Source organism: Pongo abelii, chromosome 10 (assembly GCF_028885655.2).
Source record: "Pongo abelii isolate AG06213 chromosome 10, NHGRI_mPonAbe1-v2.0_pri, whole genome shotgun sequence".
Lineage (NCBI taxonomy): Eukaryota > Metazoa > Chordata > Mammalia > Primates > Hominidae > Pongo > Pongo abelii.
The window spans coordinates 131,032,590-131,047,643 of NC_071995.2; the positions used below are offsets into that span (position 1 = coordinate 131,032,590).

The following is a 15,054-nucleotide window of genomic DNA, read 5'->3' on the forward strand; positions in this document are numbered from 1 at the left end:
TCTTATGCACCCCTTCTGCCTGCTTCCCTTTGCTTACTCTTAGGATAGTAGATGGGAGGAGAATGCTTCCCTGTATGGTACAGTGTTCCGGAAGCAGATTGCTGTGGCGTTGCATGTTGGTTTCTAGTTCTGGTTGTCCTTGGTGTTGCCTTCAGAATTTAAGGCATTCCTCTAGCAGTGGAGGACACGTGTGCACACAGACATGTATGCATGTACCTGCACAGACACACCTGTACCTGGGCCTGTGTTGCTGTGTCATGTGAGAGTCTTGGTTTTCGCCTTGGCACACTCTCTTTGACCAGAGTTTAGAGGAGCATGGGGGAAGAGCCCTGGGCGAGGAAGGAGGTGCTTGAGCCCTGGTCTTGACTTGTCGCTACCTCTGTGACCTTGCACAGACAGCATTCCTGGGACAGCTGTTCACTTCACAGGATAAGGAGTTGCTTTAAAATTCTGCAGGATTCTAAGATGTCTTGGGAGCAAATAGCTCACAATTGAGTGGCCCATTGTTTAGCTGTGCGATTTATGAAGGAAAAACTGCCAGCCATAAGCACTGCTAGAGACCCCCAAGAGTGTACTTTGAGACACTGTTGGGCATGCGCCAGCCTCACTGTCCACCGTGGGCAGACGACAGTGGTGTCCATGGCAGTCTGCGCTGCCCCTTGATGTTAGCGGGTGAAGGCTCACAGCCTGTTCCACACAGTCACCTGCCATGTGACCTCGGGCACTTTGCACACTGTTTTGCTCCCTCTCCCTCTTTGGGTGATTATGGGGCTTACATGAGAGAACACCTGGAAAGGGTTAGCGTGGACTGGGGAGTGTCACAGCAGTCGGCCACGACAGCCACTTAATGCCGCTGCTGTTGGGTTATGCCTGAACTTGGAAAGAAGGCCAAGGAAAAGGAAGTTTGTGTTCAGCCATGGGGAGTTTAGCCTCAGATTCCCACCCAGTGAGCCCTGTGTCCCGCGCAGCCGTCTGTCCATGCTGCCTTATTCGGATGCACTCTCGTCAATTTCGTTGCAGAGTAAAAACAACCGTCCTCTCCGTACGAGCCAGATCTATGCCCAGGATGAGAACGCCACACACACCCAGCTGTACACGAGCCACTTTGACTTAATGAAAATGACTGCTGGCAAGAGGAGCCCCCCAATCAAACCTCTGTATGTTTCCTGAGTGTTCATTTTATGTTAATTATGACTGAGTAGATTGCGTGAAGCTTGGTTTTGATGTGTTTTTAACATACCCTTCTTCAGATATTTCCTTTATTTAATAATTGCTGTCTCGCTGTCTATACTTCAGGCTTGGCATGAATCCCTTTCAGAAGAACCCCAAGCACGCGTCTGTGTTGGCAGAAAGGTATTTCTCTATTCGTGACACATTTGTTACTGTTTGGAAGGATTTCATTCCAGTGTCATCTGAGTTCAGTGAGTTCAGCAAATCGTTGTGCACTTAGCATGTTCAGGCATCAGCTGGACGTGGCGGTGCACAGAACCTGTAGGAGAGAGGTGTTTCTCCTGCCGTGGGCTGGGGTATGCATGGGACGGCCCCTGCCCTGTCTCTGTGTTACAGGGATCATCCTTGCTGGCCCTCAGTGGGGAAAGACGCTGACAGACATGATGAGTGTGCCAGGGCCATGTGGCCAACCACAAGGGGCTTTCTTCCTCGCACCCCACCTCTCAGGCACTGATTTTGTTCGCCATATCTTAAGAACACATCACATTTAGGGGTGTGTGTACTTGCCCTGAAGTTATACAGGGGAAAAAGAGGAATGGATGAATGGATGGGTAGAGAAGTGGGTAGATGCAAGAAAGTAAATGGGGTAACGGATGGTGGAACCCCAGTGTGGAACCTTACTGCCAGGCACATGGGTGTCTGCAGCGTTTCTGACTGTCGGACTCTTCCCATAAAATGTTGGAAAGGAGGTCTGCTGGGATGAAATGATGTGCATCTGGTTTAGTCACTGTTGTCTGTAGGGTCCAGCCCTACAGGGTCGGTGGGTTTCTCCCCGTGTGTGGAGACGAGAGAGCATAGAAATAAAGACACAAGACAAAGAAATAAAAGACAGCTGGGCCTGGGGGACCACTATTACCAAGACGTGGAGACCAGTAGTGGCCCCGAATGTCAGGCTGCACTGATATTTATTGGATACAAGACAAGACGAGACTCGCTTTCCCGGTCCGCTAAGTAGTGGGTGTTTTTCCTTGACAGTGAGGCTACCGCTAGACCACGGTCCGGTTGGCAATGGGCGTCTTCCCAGATGCTGGTGTTACCGCTAGACCGAGGAGCCCTCTGGTGGCCCTGTCCGGGCATAACAGAAGGCTCGCACTCTTGTCTTCTGGTCACACCTCACTATGTCCCCTCAGCTCCTATCTCTGTACGGCCTGGCTTTTCCTCGGTTATGATTATAGGGCGAGGATTATTATAATATTGGAATAAAGAGTAATTGCTACCAACTAATGATTAATGATATTCATAGATAATCATAGCTAAGATCTATATCTGGTATAACTTCTTATTTTATATTTTATTATACTGGAACAGCTCATGTCCTCGGTCTCTTGCCTCGGCACCTGGGTGGCTTGCCGCCTGCAGTTGTCACACAGTGGCGGATTTGGGAGGCTTGCTCGTTCTGTGGCCCCCTTTCCACACAGTGGTGCAGTGATCCTTGTCAGAGGGAGCTGGCTCAGGGCCCATCTCCGCAAACCCCCAGGACTCCCTACTGCCCATGCTCTGAGTCGCCTGGCCCTGGCTTTCAGCTACTTGGTGCTCCCTGAGTGTGCTGGCAGCCGCGCCCCAGCCCTTCACTTAACTGCCCTTGTGAGATGTTTTCGGAGCGCACTGTTGAGAGTTGCAGCCCTGCCCTGCTGTTTTCCTTCATGGCAGTCAGTACGCCTTCAGACCCGCTGCACATTTTACCTGTTTGTTGTCTGACGTGAGTGCTGTGATCGTTGGGACTCTAGTGTCTGGGAGCACAGACCAGTCATTTGATTTATGTTGTCGATTAAATGAAGAGTTAATTCACCCTACTAATATTTATGGACCTTGGACCTGCTGTAGGCCTGCACGGCATGGAGCCTGGGCATTCTCGAGGGAGCGAGACAGGCACAGTCCCGCCCTCCCTTTACCTCCCTGGAGATGAACTCGAGGGCGTGCTCACAGAAGGAACAGACAGAGATTTTCCCGAGTACAGTGCAGACACATGAGGCGGGCTGTGCGTTTGGGGGCTGCCACCAGTATGCTGGGGATGTGTTCAGAGATACTTTTCCCGGAGAATGGGAGAGCTCAGCCTCAAGGAAGAGGACTCAGCGCCAGGCCGAGGACAAGGTCCAGGTGGCTGGATCTCCTGCAGGGCACCTTGGGCACCTTGCTTTACGCCCTCGTCTCTTGGGCTGGAGCTGCCCCAGCACCTGGCAGCATGGCGTTTCTAGGGTACTTGGTCCTTGTCTATCTTAAAACTTGCCTGTATGTTTTTAACCTTTGCATCCGTCTTTCAGTGGAATCAACTATGACAAGCCGCTGCCTCCCATCCAGGTGGCATCTCTCCGTGCAGAGCGAATCGCAAAAGAGAAAAAGGTCAGCGCCCTGGGCTCTTCTGCTTGAGTGGGAAAACGTGGTGACTGTGACTTCACCCAGAGGGTGTGCAGGCCGGGTCCGCCCTCCAGTGGCTCCTCTTCCTTTCTGGTCCCTCAGGCTCTGGCTGATCAGCAGAAGGCACAGCAGCCAGCCGTGGCCCAGCCGCCCCCGCCCCAGCCGCAGCCTCCACCAGCCCCGCAGCAGCCACCGCCACCGCTGCCACAGCCACAGGCAGCGGGCAGCCAGCCGCCAGCAGGGCCACCAGCTGTCCAGCCCCAACCCCAGCCGCAGCCCCAGACCCAGCCGCAGCCTGTGCAGGCCCCAGCGAAGGCGCAGCCTGCAATCACGACGGGGGGCAGTGCGGCCGTGCTGGTGAGCAGGGGCCTCCTCTCGGGCTTCCCCTCCACGGGAAGTCACCCACACCCGCCCTTGATTCAAGTGCTTTCTGTTGAAACAAAGACTTGTTGCCAGTTCTAGCACATTTCCAGCCTGTAGACGTTCTTTTGAAGAAATAGGAAAAGGCTTAGTCTCACCCCAGAGGAATTGTGTGTTTTCACCTGGATTCTGCCATTTCTCTCCTCCAGGGCTTTTGTGGGCTTTGTGGCTTTATTGGATTTGGCAGGTAGAGGCAGCTCCTTTTAGTGGAGGTGGTTGGGAAGTTTGTAATTGCCTGGGTTTTGTAAAACATACCTGTGACGCATTCACTTCTTGACTTCCTACACACTGAGAGAGCAGGTACTGTCTGTGCCGGTGTCTCCTGAAAGCATGCCCGTGTGCGCTCACCCACACACATCAGTCTTTAATTAGCCTGTTGTAGAAAAGCTGTAAAGCACACGAGAAGCATTGTGAAAAGAAAGGCAGGGTGTGGAGCTGCAGACTGTGGCTGTGCACACCACGCTCTGGTGCATCTCTGTACTGCGTGCGTCCGTGTGCCACACAGACGCTGAAATCACATGTGCAGAACCACACCTGCAGAGAATAGGAGCTGTGCCAAATTGGGGAAACCCACACCTTGGACTACCAGGCAGGCATAAAAATATTTTTGTTACATAGAACCATTTCCTGCAGTAGTTTTTAGAAAATTGTTTGCTGTAGTGGAATTTTTATATGTACTCAGGCAACTTCATTCCTTATTTATTCAAAAGAGATCTTTGTGAATACTTACTTGGTGCAAGGTGGGCAAGATGGGCAGTGCCCACACTCTGGAGCCACGTCCTACAAGGGAGGGAGGCAGCCAAAGGGATCATTTTAAATGCTGGCGGGAGGAGTCAGGGTGGCACAATGCAGGACTGGCTTGTTAGGAAACACCTTTCTGAGGACTTGGCATTTGAGCTAAGGCCTGAATGACAAGGAGTCGGTCATAAGAAGAACAAAAACAGCAAGTACAGAGGCCCTAAGCTTGGCTGATATGGGGGCCAGAAAGGTCAGTGTGGCTGGACTCAGGTGGTGAGGGACAGAGAGTGGATGAATGGAGTGGAGGGACGGAGGAGTGGAGGGACAGTGGGGTGAGGGTGGAGGGACAGTGGGATGGAGGGTCCCCGGGGTGGAGGGACAGTGGGATAGAGGTGGAGGGACAGCAGATAGACAGAGGGTGGGGGCACCGCCAGGTGGAATGAGCTGGGGAGGATGGGACAGGTGGCTGTGTGAATGTCGTGGAGTTTGGATTTGATTCTGAATGAAGTGGAAGCCTTTGGAGAGTTTATGCAGGGAGAGCCTGACATGAAATTCAAATCTTTGGAGGGTTTATGCAGGGGAGAGCCTGACATGAAATTCAAATCTTTGGAGAGTTTATGCAGGGAGAGCCTGACATGAAATTCAAATATTTGGAGGGTTTATGCAGGGGAGAGCCTGACATGAAATTCAGATCTTTGGAGGGTTTATGCAGGGAGAGCCTGACGTGAAATTCAAATCTTTGGAGGGTTTATGCAGGGAGAGCCTGACGTGAAATTCAAATCTTTGGAGGGTTTATGCAGGGGAGAGCCTGACGTGAAATTCAAATGAATTTTTTTTTTTTTTTAAATAGGCAGGAAGCATTAAAACATCAGTTACTGGGACGAGCATGCCCACTGGTAAGACAAATACAGAGATGCTGAAATGTGGACCCCATTGCTCCTGGCACTGTTGCCTTACGCCCGCCTGTGTCCGCAGGCACCGTGAGCGGAAATGTGATCGTCAACACCATCGCAGGGGTCCCGGCTGCCGCCTTCCAGTCCATCAACAAGCGCCTGGCGCCGCCGGTGGCTCCTGGGGCCTTGACTGTGAGTCGCGCTTCACCTGGTTGTGCACCTTGACTGCATTCCGCCGAAATTATTTGCTTGTCTGTTAATTCTTCTTCTTATTTTTAAGTATTCCATTGGTGAAAAAACTGTCTAGTTTGAATTTCATAAAATAAGTAGCTGATCAGTATGTTGATTTCAGAAATATTCAGCTGTTTAGGGGATGGTTTCCATTCTGTATGAGGGATGAAAATGAGGTGGGGTGTGTGTGTGTGAGGTGTAGGGGGGTGTGTGAGGTGTAGGGGTGTGTGTGTGTGAGGTGTAGGGGGGTGTGTGAGATGTAGGGGGGTGTGTGAGGTGTAGAGGCGTGTGAGAGGTGTGGGGGTTGTGTGAGGTGTAGGGGGGTGTGTGAGGTGTAGGAGTGTGTGTGTGTGAGGTGTAGGGGTGTGTGTGTGAGGTGTAGGGGTGTGTGTGAGGTGTAGAGGTGTGTGTGAGGTGTAGGGGGGTGTGTGTGTGTGAGGTGTAGGGGGGTGTGTGAGGTGTAGGGGTGTGTGAGGTGTAGGGGTGTGTGTGTGAGGTGTAGGGGGTGTGTGTGAGGTGTAGGGGTGTGTGTGTGTGTGAGGTGTAGGGGTGTGTGTGGGGTGTAGGGGGTGTGTGAGGTGTAGGGGGGTGTGTGAGGTGTAGGGGTGTGTGTGTGAGGTGTAGGGGTGTGTGTGAGGTGTAGGGGGGGTGTGTGAGGTGTAGGGGGGTGTGTGAGGTGTAGGGGGGTGTGTGAGGTGTAGGGGGGTGTGTGAGGTGTAGGGGTGTGTGTGAGGTGTAGGGGTGTGTGTGTGTGTGAGGTGTAGGGGGGTGTGTGTGTGAGGTGTAGAGGTGTGTGTGTGTGAGGTGTGGGGGGGGTGTGTGTGAGGTGTAGGGGGGTGTGTGAGGTGTAGGGGTATGTGTGAGGTGTAGGGGTGTGTGTGTGAGGTGTAGGGGGGTGTGTGTGAGGTGTAGGGGTGTGTGTGGGGTGTAGGGGGTGTGAGGTGTAGGGGTGTATGTGTGAGGTGTAGGGGTGTATGTGTGAGGTGTAGGGGGGTGTGTGAGGTGTAGGGGGGGTGTGTGAGGTGTGGGGGGGGTGTGAGGTGTAGGGGTATGTGTGAAGTGTAGGGGTGTGTGTGTGTGAGGTGTAGGGGGGTGTGTGTGTGAGGTGTAGGGGTGTGTGTGTGTGTGTGAGGTGTAGGGGTATGTGTGTGAGGTGTAGGGGGGCGTGTGTGTGTGTGAGGTGTCCCCTCCCTGTAGGATGATTTTAGAAAGGAGGTAGGCGGGATGTGAGGGTCTGCTGCTGATTCTTTTGCCGCAGGTGCCCGCCATGTGCTCGCCACTGTGCCCATGTGGGGAAGCTAAGAGATGACGGCCCTCTTGGGGGCGTGGTTTTGGGGGAGGGGACATGGCATCACACGAGGGCATGGCAGGGTGTGTGCAAGCAGCAGGCGGGCATGGGAGGAGCGGGCAGTTTCTACAGAATGTGGAGACCCCAGGTGTGGGAAGTGGTAGGTGCAGCCCACCCAGGTGGAGAGGAGGCGCCTAGGCAAAGGTGCAGAGCCATGTGGCGCCCTGGGACCACCTGCTTCTCTTGGGTGTTTCATCATCAGAACCAAATACAAGTGAGAATAAGGAGCTCAGATTTGTATCTCGATTTTCCAAATAGTTCGCAGACCCAGGGGCAACATACTCTGAATGAGAAGAAACGATGCTTCAAAGTGGGTGCTTTGGCAATGAGAGAGAATGTAGTCTCTCTCGGGTTTTGAAAAGCATCTTTCCTGTGAAGATGTCGTTGCTGTAGTAGCCTAGATAATGGAGCATTGGCAGGATAGATATGTAAGATGATGGAATTGGATAGAGAGTCCAGAAATAGACCCCTCCCCAACACACACATGCACACACACACACATTTTCAGTTGACCTCAGTAAAAGTGCCAAGGGAATTCAGTGGTGAACAGACTGTCGTGTCAGCAAACGGTGCTGTAACAGTTGGGCAGCCATGTGCAAAACAATGAGCCTTGGCCCGTAACTCACACGGAATATGAAAGGCACTCCAGGTGGATCACAGGCCTGCATGTAAAAGCAAAAACTACACTGTAAGCCAAAACAGTAGCATTTCTAGGAGAAAATCTGTGCTACTTTGGTTTAGGCAGAGATTTCTTAGGATACCAGAAGCCTGTGAATCATGAAGAAAAATTAATATGTTAGGCTTCGTCAAAATTAAGGACTTCTGCTTCTTGAGAAATAGTAAGAAAAGGAAAAGCATAGACTGGGAGAAAATATAAAGATTCTTCAGTTCAATAGTAAGAAAACAAGCAACTGTATAAAATGGGCAGAAGATGCAGCAGTCACTTCACCAAGAAGACAGAAGAATCACAGGTAAATACTTGAAAAGGTGCACAGCGCCATGAGTTGTCAGGGAAATGTGGGTTTTACAACCACAGTGATGCACCACAATGTGCCCAGGAGAGTCGCTTCAGAAACAGAAGGCTGGCCGTCAGGGAAGCAGCGAGGACCCTCTCACAAGCTTGTGGGTGTGCAGAATCCACAGTCGCTTCCGAAAACAGTTTCTTATAAAACCAAGCCTACTCTTACCATGCAGCTTAGCAGTTCTGCAGCTAGGTACTTCCCCAAGAGAAGTGAAAACACCAGAATGAGAACCCTCAACACCAATATTTATAGTGGCTTTATTCAGGATTGCTGAAAAAGAAAACAGCCTAAATGCCCTTCAGCTGGTGAATGGGCTGATAAATTATGGTACATTCATACAGCCCAGTCCTACCAAGCAATACAAAAGAATGAACGCCTGAGACATGCATCTCTGTGGAGGACTCTCAGATGCATTTTGCAACTAAGTGAACAGTTTCAGAAGGCTTCATATGCTGTATGACTCCGTTTAAATAACAGAAAACAGATGAATGATTGCCAGGTGCTGGAGGTGCGAGAGGGGCTCCACTACGGAGAGGAATTCGAGAACGCTGGGAGTGGTGGGGTCATGGCAGTAGCTACGTGATGATAATGTGTCCGTCAGAATTCATAGAACCATATATTGTACTCTGTAAATTACCCTTCAATAAATCCCTCTAAAACACTCTTAAGCAGTAGAATATATATACACACGGTTTTTCTAGTATGTGACTTTAGGATTATTTCACTTTTCTTTCTGCTTTGTAGTAAACAACTTCAGGCTCAGTCACTGCAGTAGATAGCAGAAGCTGTTAGGCCTGAGGCGTTCGGAACATCTTGTATGGCCAATACCACTGTTTCTATGAGGGTACCAAGCCAGAATCACTGCATTTAGCGTTTTATTTTGAAAAAGACCTGTTCTTTGTGGTATTTTAAAATGTAAAGCATTTCATTCACGACATATTTTTGAGTGGCTCTTAATGGACAAGACATTCTTCCTGGCACTGTGGGCCCAAGACACGGTGTGCTTTCATGGGGGCCTTGTAGTGCTGTGGCTGGAACATGAAAGAAGTGCAGATAGCAGTGGTGCACATGTGTGATTGTACTCGGGGGACTCAGAGAAGGCTTTCAGGAGAAAGTGATGTTGGGCTTCAGGAGGACAGGAAGTACATCATCCACAGAACTGGCCCTTCTGAAGGCAGGGCCAGTCGTGTGAGCGGAGGGTCTCAGGGGAAGGGAATGGCGTGCGTGGAGAATGGCGTGTTGTTCTGTTTGAATGGAACACAAAAGATATTAACAGAGAAACAGTGGTTCCCTGCCTTTAAAAAGTTTTTGTTGAGTGGCTTCTGTGTGCTTGGCACTTTGTAATATTGAGGCTAGATTGTACTGGGCTTTGGATATTAGGCTAAAGACTATGGATTTTTTTTTTTTTTTTTTTTTTTGAGACAGCCTCTCTCTGTCACCCAGGCTAAAGTGCAGTGGTGCGATCTCAGCTCACTGCAACCTCCGCCTCCTGGGTTCAGGTGATTCTGCCTCAGCATCCCAAGTAGCTGGGATTACAGGTGCCCGCCACCGTACCCGGCTAATTTTTGTATTTTTGGTAGAGACGGGGTTTCACCATCTTGGCCCGGCTGGTCTTGAACTCCTGACCTCGTGATCCACCCACCTCAGCCTCCCAAAGTGCTGGGATTACAGGCATTAGCCACCGTGCCCAGCCTAGACTATGGATTTTATTCACCAGGCAGTGGGGAGCCCTTAACGGTCTTAGAGCAGAGAGAAGTTCTAGGAAAATTAACGTGATACTACATATGTAGAATTGATTAGAGTAGAAGAAGCTAAGGAGAAAAATGATTTCTTCCTTTTTTTTTTTTTTTTTTTTTTGCAACAGCATCTTGCTGTTGCTCTGGCTGGAGTGCAGGGGTGCAATCACAGCTCACTGCAGCCTCACACTCACAGGCTTAAGCAATCCTCCCACCTCAGCTTCCTGAATAGTTGGGATGCGAAAACTGTTTAAGGAGTCCAGAAAAGGATGACTTCTGTTTCTGGTAACAAGATGAGTTATTTTTATACCACCTCTTAATGAAAAGAACTGAAGTTATTGGATAAAAATTTTGTAAAGCTTCAAGGAATTGACAAGAATAATTAATTATCAGGCCCAAATCTAAGGGAGGGAAGAAACTCAGAGAGAGAAACAGGATTCACTGAAGTCATGTTTGCCTTGAAAATAAATTTCAGCTTGTGGAATGAGGGAACTTGAATTCAAGTCCAAGGCTGGGCCAAGGTGGAGAATCTAAAAAGGAAACTATTGATACACTGAGGTAGGGCCCCAGGTGGCTAAACCTTTAGAGCGGGAGTGAACCAGAAGCAGAATCCATCTGCCCTTGGCCTTCAGGGGTCAAAAGAAGAGTTGCCCTTGGATTGAGCAGTGGAGCACGGTGGGGCCGGCCCCCGAGAGGTTGAAACCACAGGGCAGTTTGCAGCTCAAGTTGATATTACCTTAAAAGTGTCTCCCACACTCCCTCATGTGAAGTGAAGTATACCTGCTTCAGTGGGCATGTTCCTGGGCAGCTGACCTGGAGTAAATGCAGATTCTCTCTGGCGGATTATGCTTTCTTGACTTCTAAGAATCTCCACAAATAGTTTTCTAGTATAATACAGTACAATACAGTAGGATACAAAATAACTAAACAGAAAAGAAAAGGCATGAGTGAGAGTCAGCGGAATGACAGACACTGGATAGGCCTGTAAAGATGTGTGATATTGGGATTATCAGGTTTAGATTTTAAAGGTTAGGCTTTCAGGCTGGGAGTGGTGTCTCACGCCTGTAATCCCAGCATTTTGGGAGGCCGAGGCTGGCAGATCATGAGGTCAGGAGATAGAGACCATTCTGGCTAACACGGTGAAACCCCGTCTCTACAGAAAATAAAAAAAAAAATTAAAAATTAGCCAGGCGTAGTGGCACACGTGTGTAGTCCCAGCTACTCGGGAGGCTGAGGCAGGAGAATTGCTTGAATCCGGGAGGCGGAGGTTGCAGTGAGCCAAGATCACACCATTGCTTTCCAGCCTGGGTGACAGAGCGAGACTCCATTAAAAAAAAGAATAGTTATGCTTTCTATTTTAAGGAAATAAAAGAGAAGATTGAGAATATCTGAATATCTGTAAGCAGGAAACTATGTTTAGAAAGAATGTAGAGAACTTTTAGGAAAGTCTGATTACCAAAATTGGGGGAAACAACCCAAACTTAAGAATGAGCTTAATATCACACAATTGAGGAGAAAATGAGGGAAATGGAGGCAGAAATCAGAAGACATCCTACATGCAACATGGGATGACAGGATGACACATGGAGGACATGGTGACAGGGCCTGATAGGTGGTCACTGACTATCAGACAGAAAATTGAGCAGAGTCAATATTTGAAGACGGAATAGTTTTTGAGAACTTACTAATGACACTGATGCGTATATGCAGAAAGTCTAATCCCAATTAAGGATGAGAAAAAGAAACCACGTCTGCATAATGCCAGTGACCAAGAGGTCTTTCAAGCAGCCATAGGAAAAGATAGATTGCCTTCAGAGGTGGAGTGGCTCACTTGTCAGCAGCAGCAGTGAGGCCGGGAGCCAGCGGGTGTCATCGTCGTGCCAGGGAAAGAAAGTTGCTGCCAGCCTAGGGCTCTGCATCTCTTGGAAATACCTTTAAGAATAAGGGAGTCCGGGTGTTGTGGCTCACACCTATAATCCCAGCACTTTGGGAGGCCGAGGCAGGCGGATCTCCTGAGGTCGGGAGTTCCAGACCAGCCTGACCAACATGGAGAAACCCCATCTCTACTAAAAGTACAAAATTAGCTGGGCGTGGTGGCACATGCCTGTAATGCCAGCTATTCGGGAGGCTGAGGCAGGAGAATTGCTTGAGGCTGAGGCAGGAGAATTGCTTGAACCTGGGAGGCGGGGGTTGCAGTGAGCCAAGATTGCGCCATTGCAGTGCAGCCCGGGCAACGAGAGCAAGACTCCGTCTCAAAAAAAAAAACAAAAAACAAAACACAACAAAAAAAACGAGCAAAATAAAGACATTTTCAACTTTGGACCTTCACTGAATGATATGCTTTAAGCAGAAGAAAGGTGTTCCCAGCTGGAAGTGGTAACAAGGTAAACTCGTGGATGAACGCAGGAGCTCACTGGGGTTAGAAAGAGGAAATAAATACACGGGATAGTAACATGCAAGCTGGGGAAGGGGCAGAGGGGCTGAAATGTGCACAGATCTCGTTACTGTTTAGGAAGAACATGGAGTATTTAGACTTTGGCAAGCATCCGTGGTAATTCCAGACCAGCCACCAGAAGAGTGAGAGCAGAGCGAGTTGGTCCCAACCGTGGCAGGGACATTGGTGAGGAAAGAGTCATCTGAGAGGAGGCAAGAAAGGAGATGAAAAGAAACATACAGCAGCTGGGTGGAATGGAAAATATGGAGTAACACGCTAGATTTCCATCCAAATGCGTAAGCAATGAGACATAAAAGGATCAAGAGAAACTAAAAATACACTGCACATCGGAACCAAGGGAGCTGGCAGAGGTCAGCTGAAGGGACACTGCAGAGGTGGCATGATTGCGTTTGCCTTCCAGTTTATGGTGGGACAAGGAAGGGCAGTGGGGCAAGGTGGGATAGGGTGAGGGGACCACTCTGGCTGCCACTTCTGCCTGCGGGCCAGAGTGGACTGCAGGGCACAGTGAGGATGCTCTGAATTTTAGACAAGATGAAGGTAAGATGCCACAAGCCCCCAAGCACATGGTGAGACACTCAGGGCTGTAGTTTCAGCACAGATGGAGACAGTGGTAGAGAGCCAGGACTGTGGGCTGTGTGTTTGTGGGTAGCATGGGTGCCTCAAGGACAGTCATTATGTTCCTGGGGACCGAGAGGTCTTTGTGCGGAGAGGGAGGGATAGGACAGCCTTTTCAGCATGTGCACAGGAGTGCCGTCATCTGAAACGTGTTTCTGTGGGTGATGTGATCCGCTGTAAGAAAACATTGCTCAAGGCACTTGCTTTTGAATTTACACATGAAATCAGCAGTTTTCAAAAGACTGAACTCTAGCGTGTGTTTCACTTGTTTCGCCTCTGAAGTTGGGTGCTCTTGTCTTCCCTGCTCTGAGTGTGAACAGCCCTGAGTGCTGTGTGAAATATTTGATGAGGTCCTCTGTTTGCCTTTTCTAGACGCCGGGAGGCTCTGCTCCCGCCCAGGTGGTGCACACCCAGCCCCCGCCACGGGCAGTCGGCTCCCCAGCCACAGCGACCCCTGACCTGGTGTCCATGGCAACGACTCAGGGTGTTCGAGCGGTCACTTCTGTGACAGCCTCGGCCGTGGTCACTACCAACCTGACCCCAGTGCAGACCCCGGCGCGGTCTTTGGTGCCCCAAGTGTCCCAAGGTAAAGCCAGGCTGGGAGCTTTCTCTGCTACGCGTCTGCTCTGGCGCGTGTGAGGGCTCAGCTGCTGCTTGCTGTCTGAGAATGAGGATCTGAAGGTGGGCGAGTATCCCTGTCCAGACCTAATGAGCAAACCTCTTCATAGCCACAGGAGTTCAGCTCCCTGGAAAAACCATCACACCTGCACATTTCCAGCTTCTCAGGCAGCAGCAGCAGCAGCAGCAGCAACAACAACAGCAGCAGCAGCAGCAGCAGCAGCAGCAGCAGCAGCAGCAGCAGCAGACGACGACCTCTCAGGTGCAAGTTCCACAGATCCAGGGCCAGGCCCAGTCCCCAGCACAGATCAAAGCTGTGGGCAAGCTGACGCCGGTGAGCATTTCCCAGAGGACCATGAACGTGTGCGTCTTGCGGTCAGTCAGCCCAGCGTCTATGAGACGGTGCCTGCTTGCATGGTGCAGTCCAGAGTGTATTTTGCAAACGTCTAGCACTGCCTTTATGTAGGACACGTGCTTCGTTTTATTGGTCTAAAATTTCCCATGTCATAACACTTTGATCATGCCTTAGAGAAGTATCTTACAGCTTATTCAGAGCACTTTGGAGACATTAACACCCAGCGTGCAAATGCATCTTCTTGCTTAGGCGTCTTGTGCCTTGTGTTCAGCATCAGGCCCGCTTGGTGTGGTTCTGGACCAGAGAAAGTGCTGGTGAGAAGATATTCCTCAGCAGTGTTGGGAGAGCAGTTGGGAGAGATGGACCCTGGGTTTGTTTCGATGTGGTTCACGTGTGGTACTGTTTGTCAAAGGTGGTCGTTGGCGTACTGATGTACCTGATTTTTGCTAACCTCTGTACCAGCTTTGCTGTTCTTTATGTAAATGTATTCATTTTAAAAGGAAGTGTTGGGCTGGACGCAGTGGCTCACGCCTATAATCCCAGCACTGTGGGAGGCCAAGGCGGGCAGATCATTTAAGGTCAGGAGTTCGAGACCAGCCTGGTCAACATGGCGAATCCCTGTCTCTACTAGAAATACAAAAATTAGCCGGACGTGGTGGCGGGTGCCTGTAATCCCAGCTGAGGCCCAAGAATCGCTTGAACCTGGAAGGCAGAGGTTGCAGTGAGCCGAGATTGTGCCACTGCACTCCAGCCTGGGCGACAGAACAAGACACTGTCTCAAAGGAAAAAAAAAGGAAATGTTATGTCCTACCATAAATGGAAAATCATTAATACTTGTCATAGAAAGTAACCAGAGAAACATACGGAATAAAGACAAGACAATATTTTGAAGTTTCAGCTCACTGTTGGGCCTGCCGGAGTGCTTGAGTCTGGGCCTCTCCGTGGTCTGGAAGGGAGGAAGTGGGCTGCGGGAGACGCACACTCAGCTGAGGGCCCCTCCTGGGGCTGTCGGGAGGGCTGTCGGTGGAATTTAGACAT

General features: G+C 50.2%; 1 protein-coding gene across 20 annotated transcripts in view; it reads left to right on the top strand.

Annotated features, from left to right (window-relative positions):
- Positions 1 to 15,054, top strand: part of LOC100451130 (E1A-binding protein p400) — a 131,379-nt gene that overhangs the window by 101,462 nt on the left and 14,863 nt on the right. For 17 of the 20 annotated variants that reach the window (XM_054528446.2, XM_054528442.2, XM_054528440.2 and 14 more), the window contains 8 exons: positions 1,021 to 1,157; positions 1,297 to 1,353; positions 3,492 to 3,570; positions 3,688 to 3,942; positions 5,594 to 5,639; positions 5,719 to 5,828; positions 13,416 to 13,629; positions 13,772 to 13,995. In XM_054528446.2, the coding sequence (XP_054384421.1) occupies positions 1,021 to 1,157; positions 1,297 to 1,353; positions 3,492 to 3,570; positions 3,688 to 3,942; positions 5,594 to 5,639; positions 5,719 to 5,828; positions 13,416 to 13,629; positions 13,772 to 13,995 (1,122 nt within the window). The remainder of the gene's footprint in view (positions 1 to 1,020; positions 1,158 to 1,296; positions 1,354 to 3,491; positions 3,571 to 3,687; positions 3,943 to 5,593; positions 5,640 to 5,718; positions 5,829 to 13,415; positions 13,630 to 13,771; positions 13,996 to 15,054) is intronic. The other 3 variants (XM_054528450.1, XM_054528451.1, XM_063712364.1) reach the window with 1 other exon arrangement.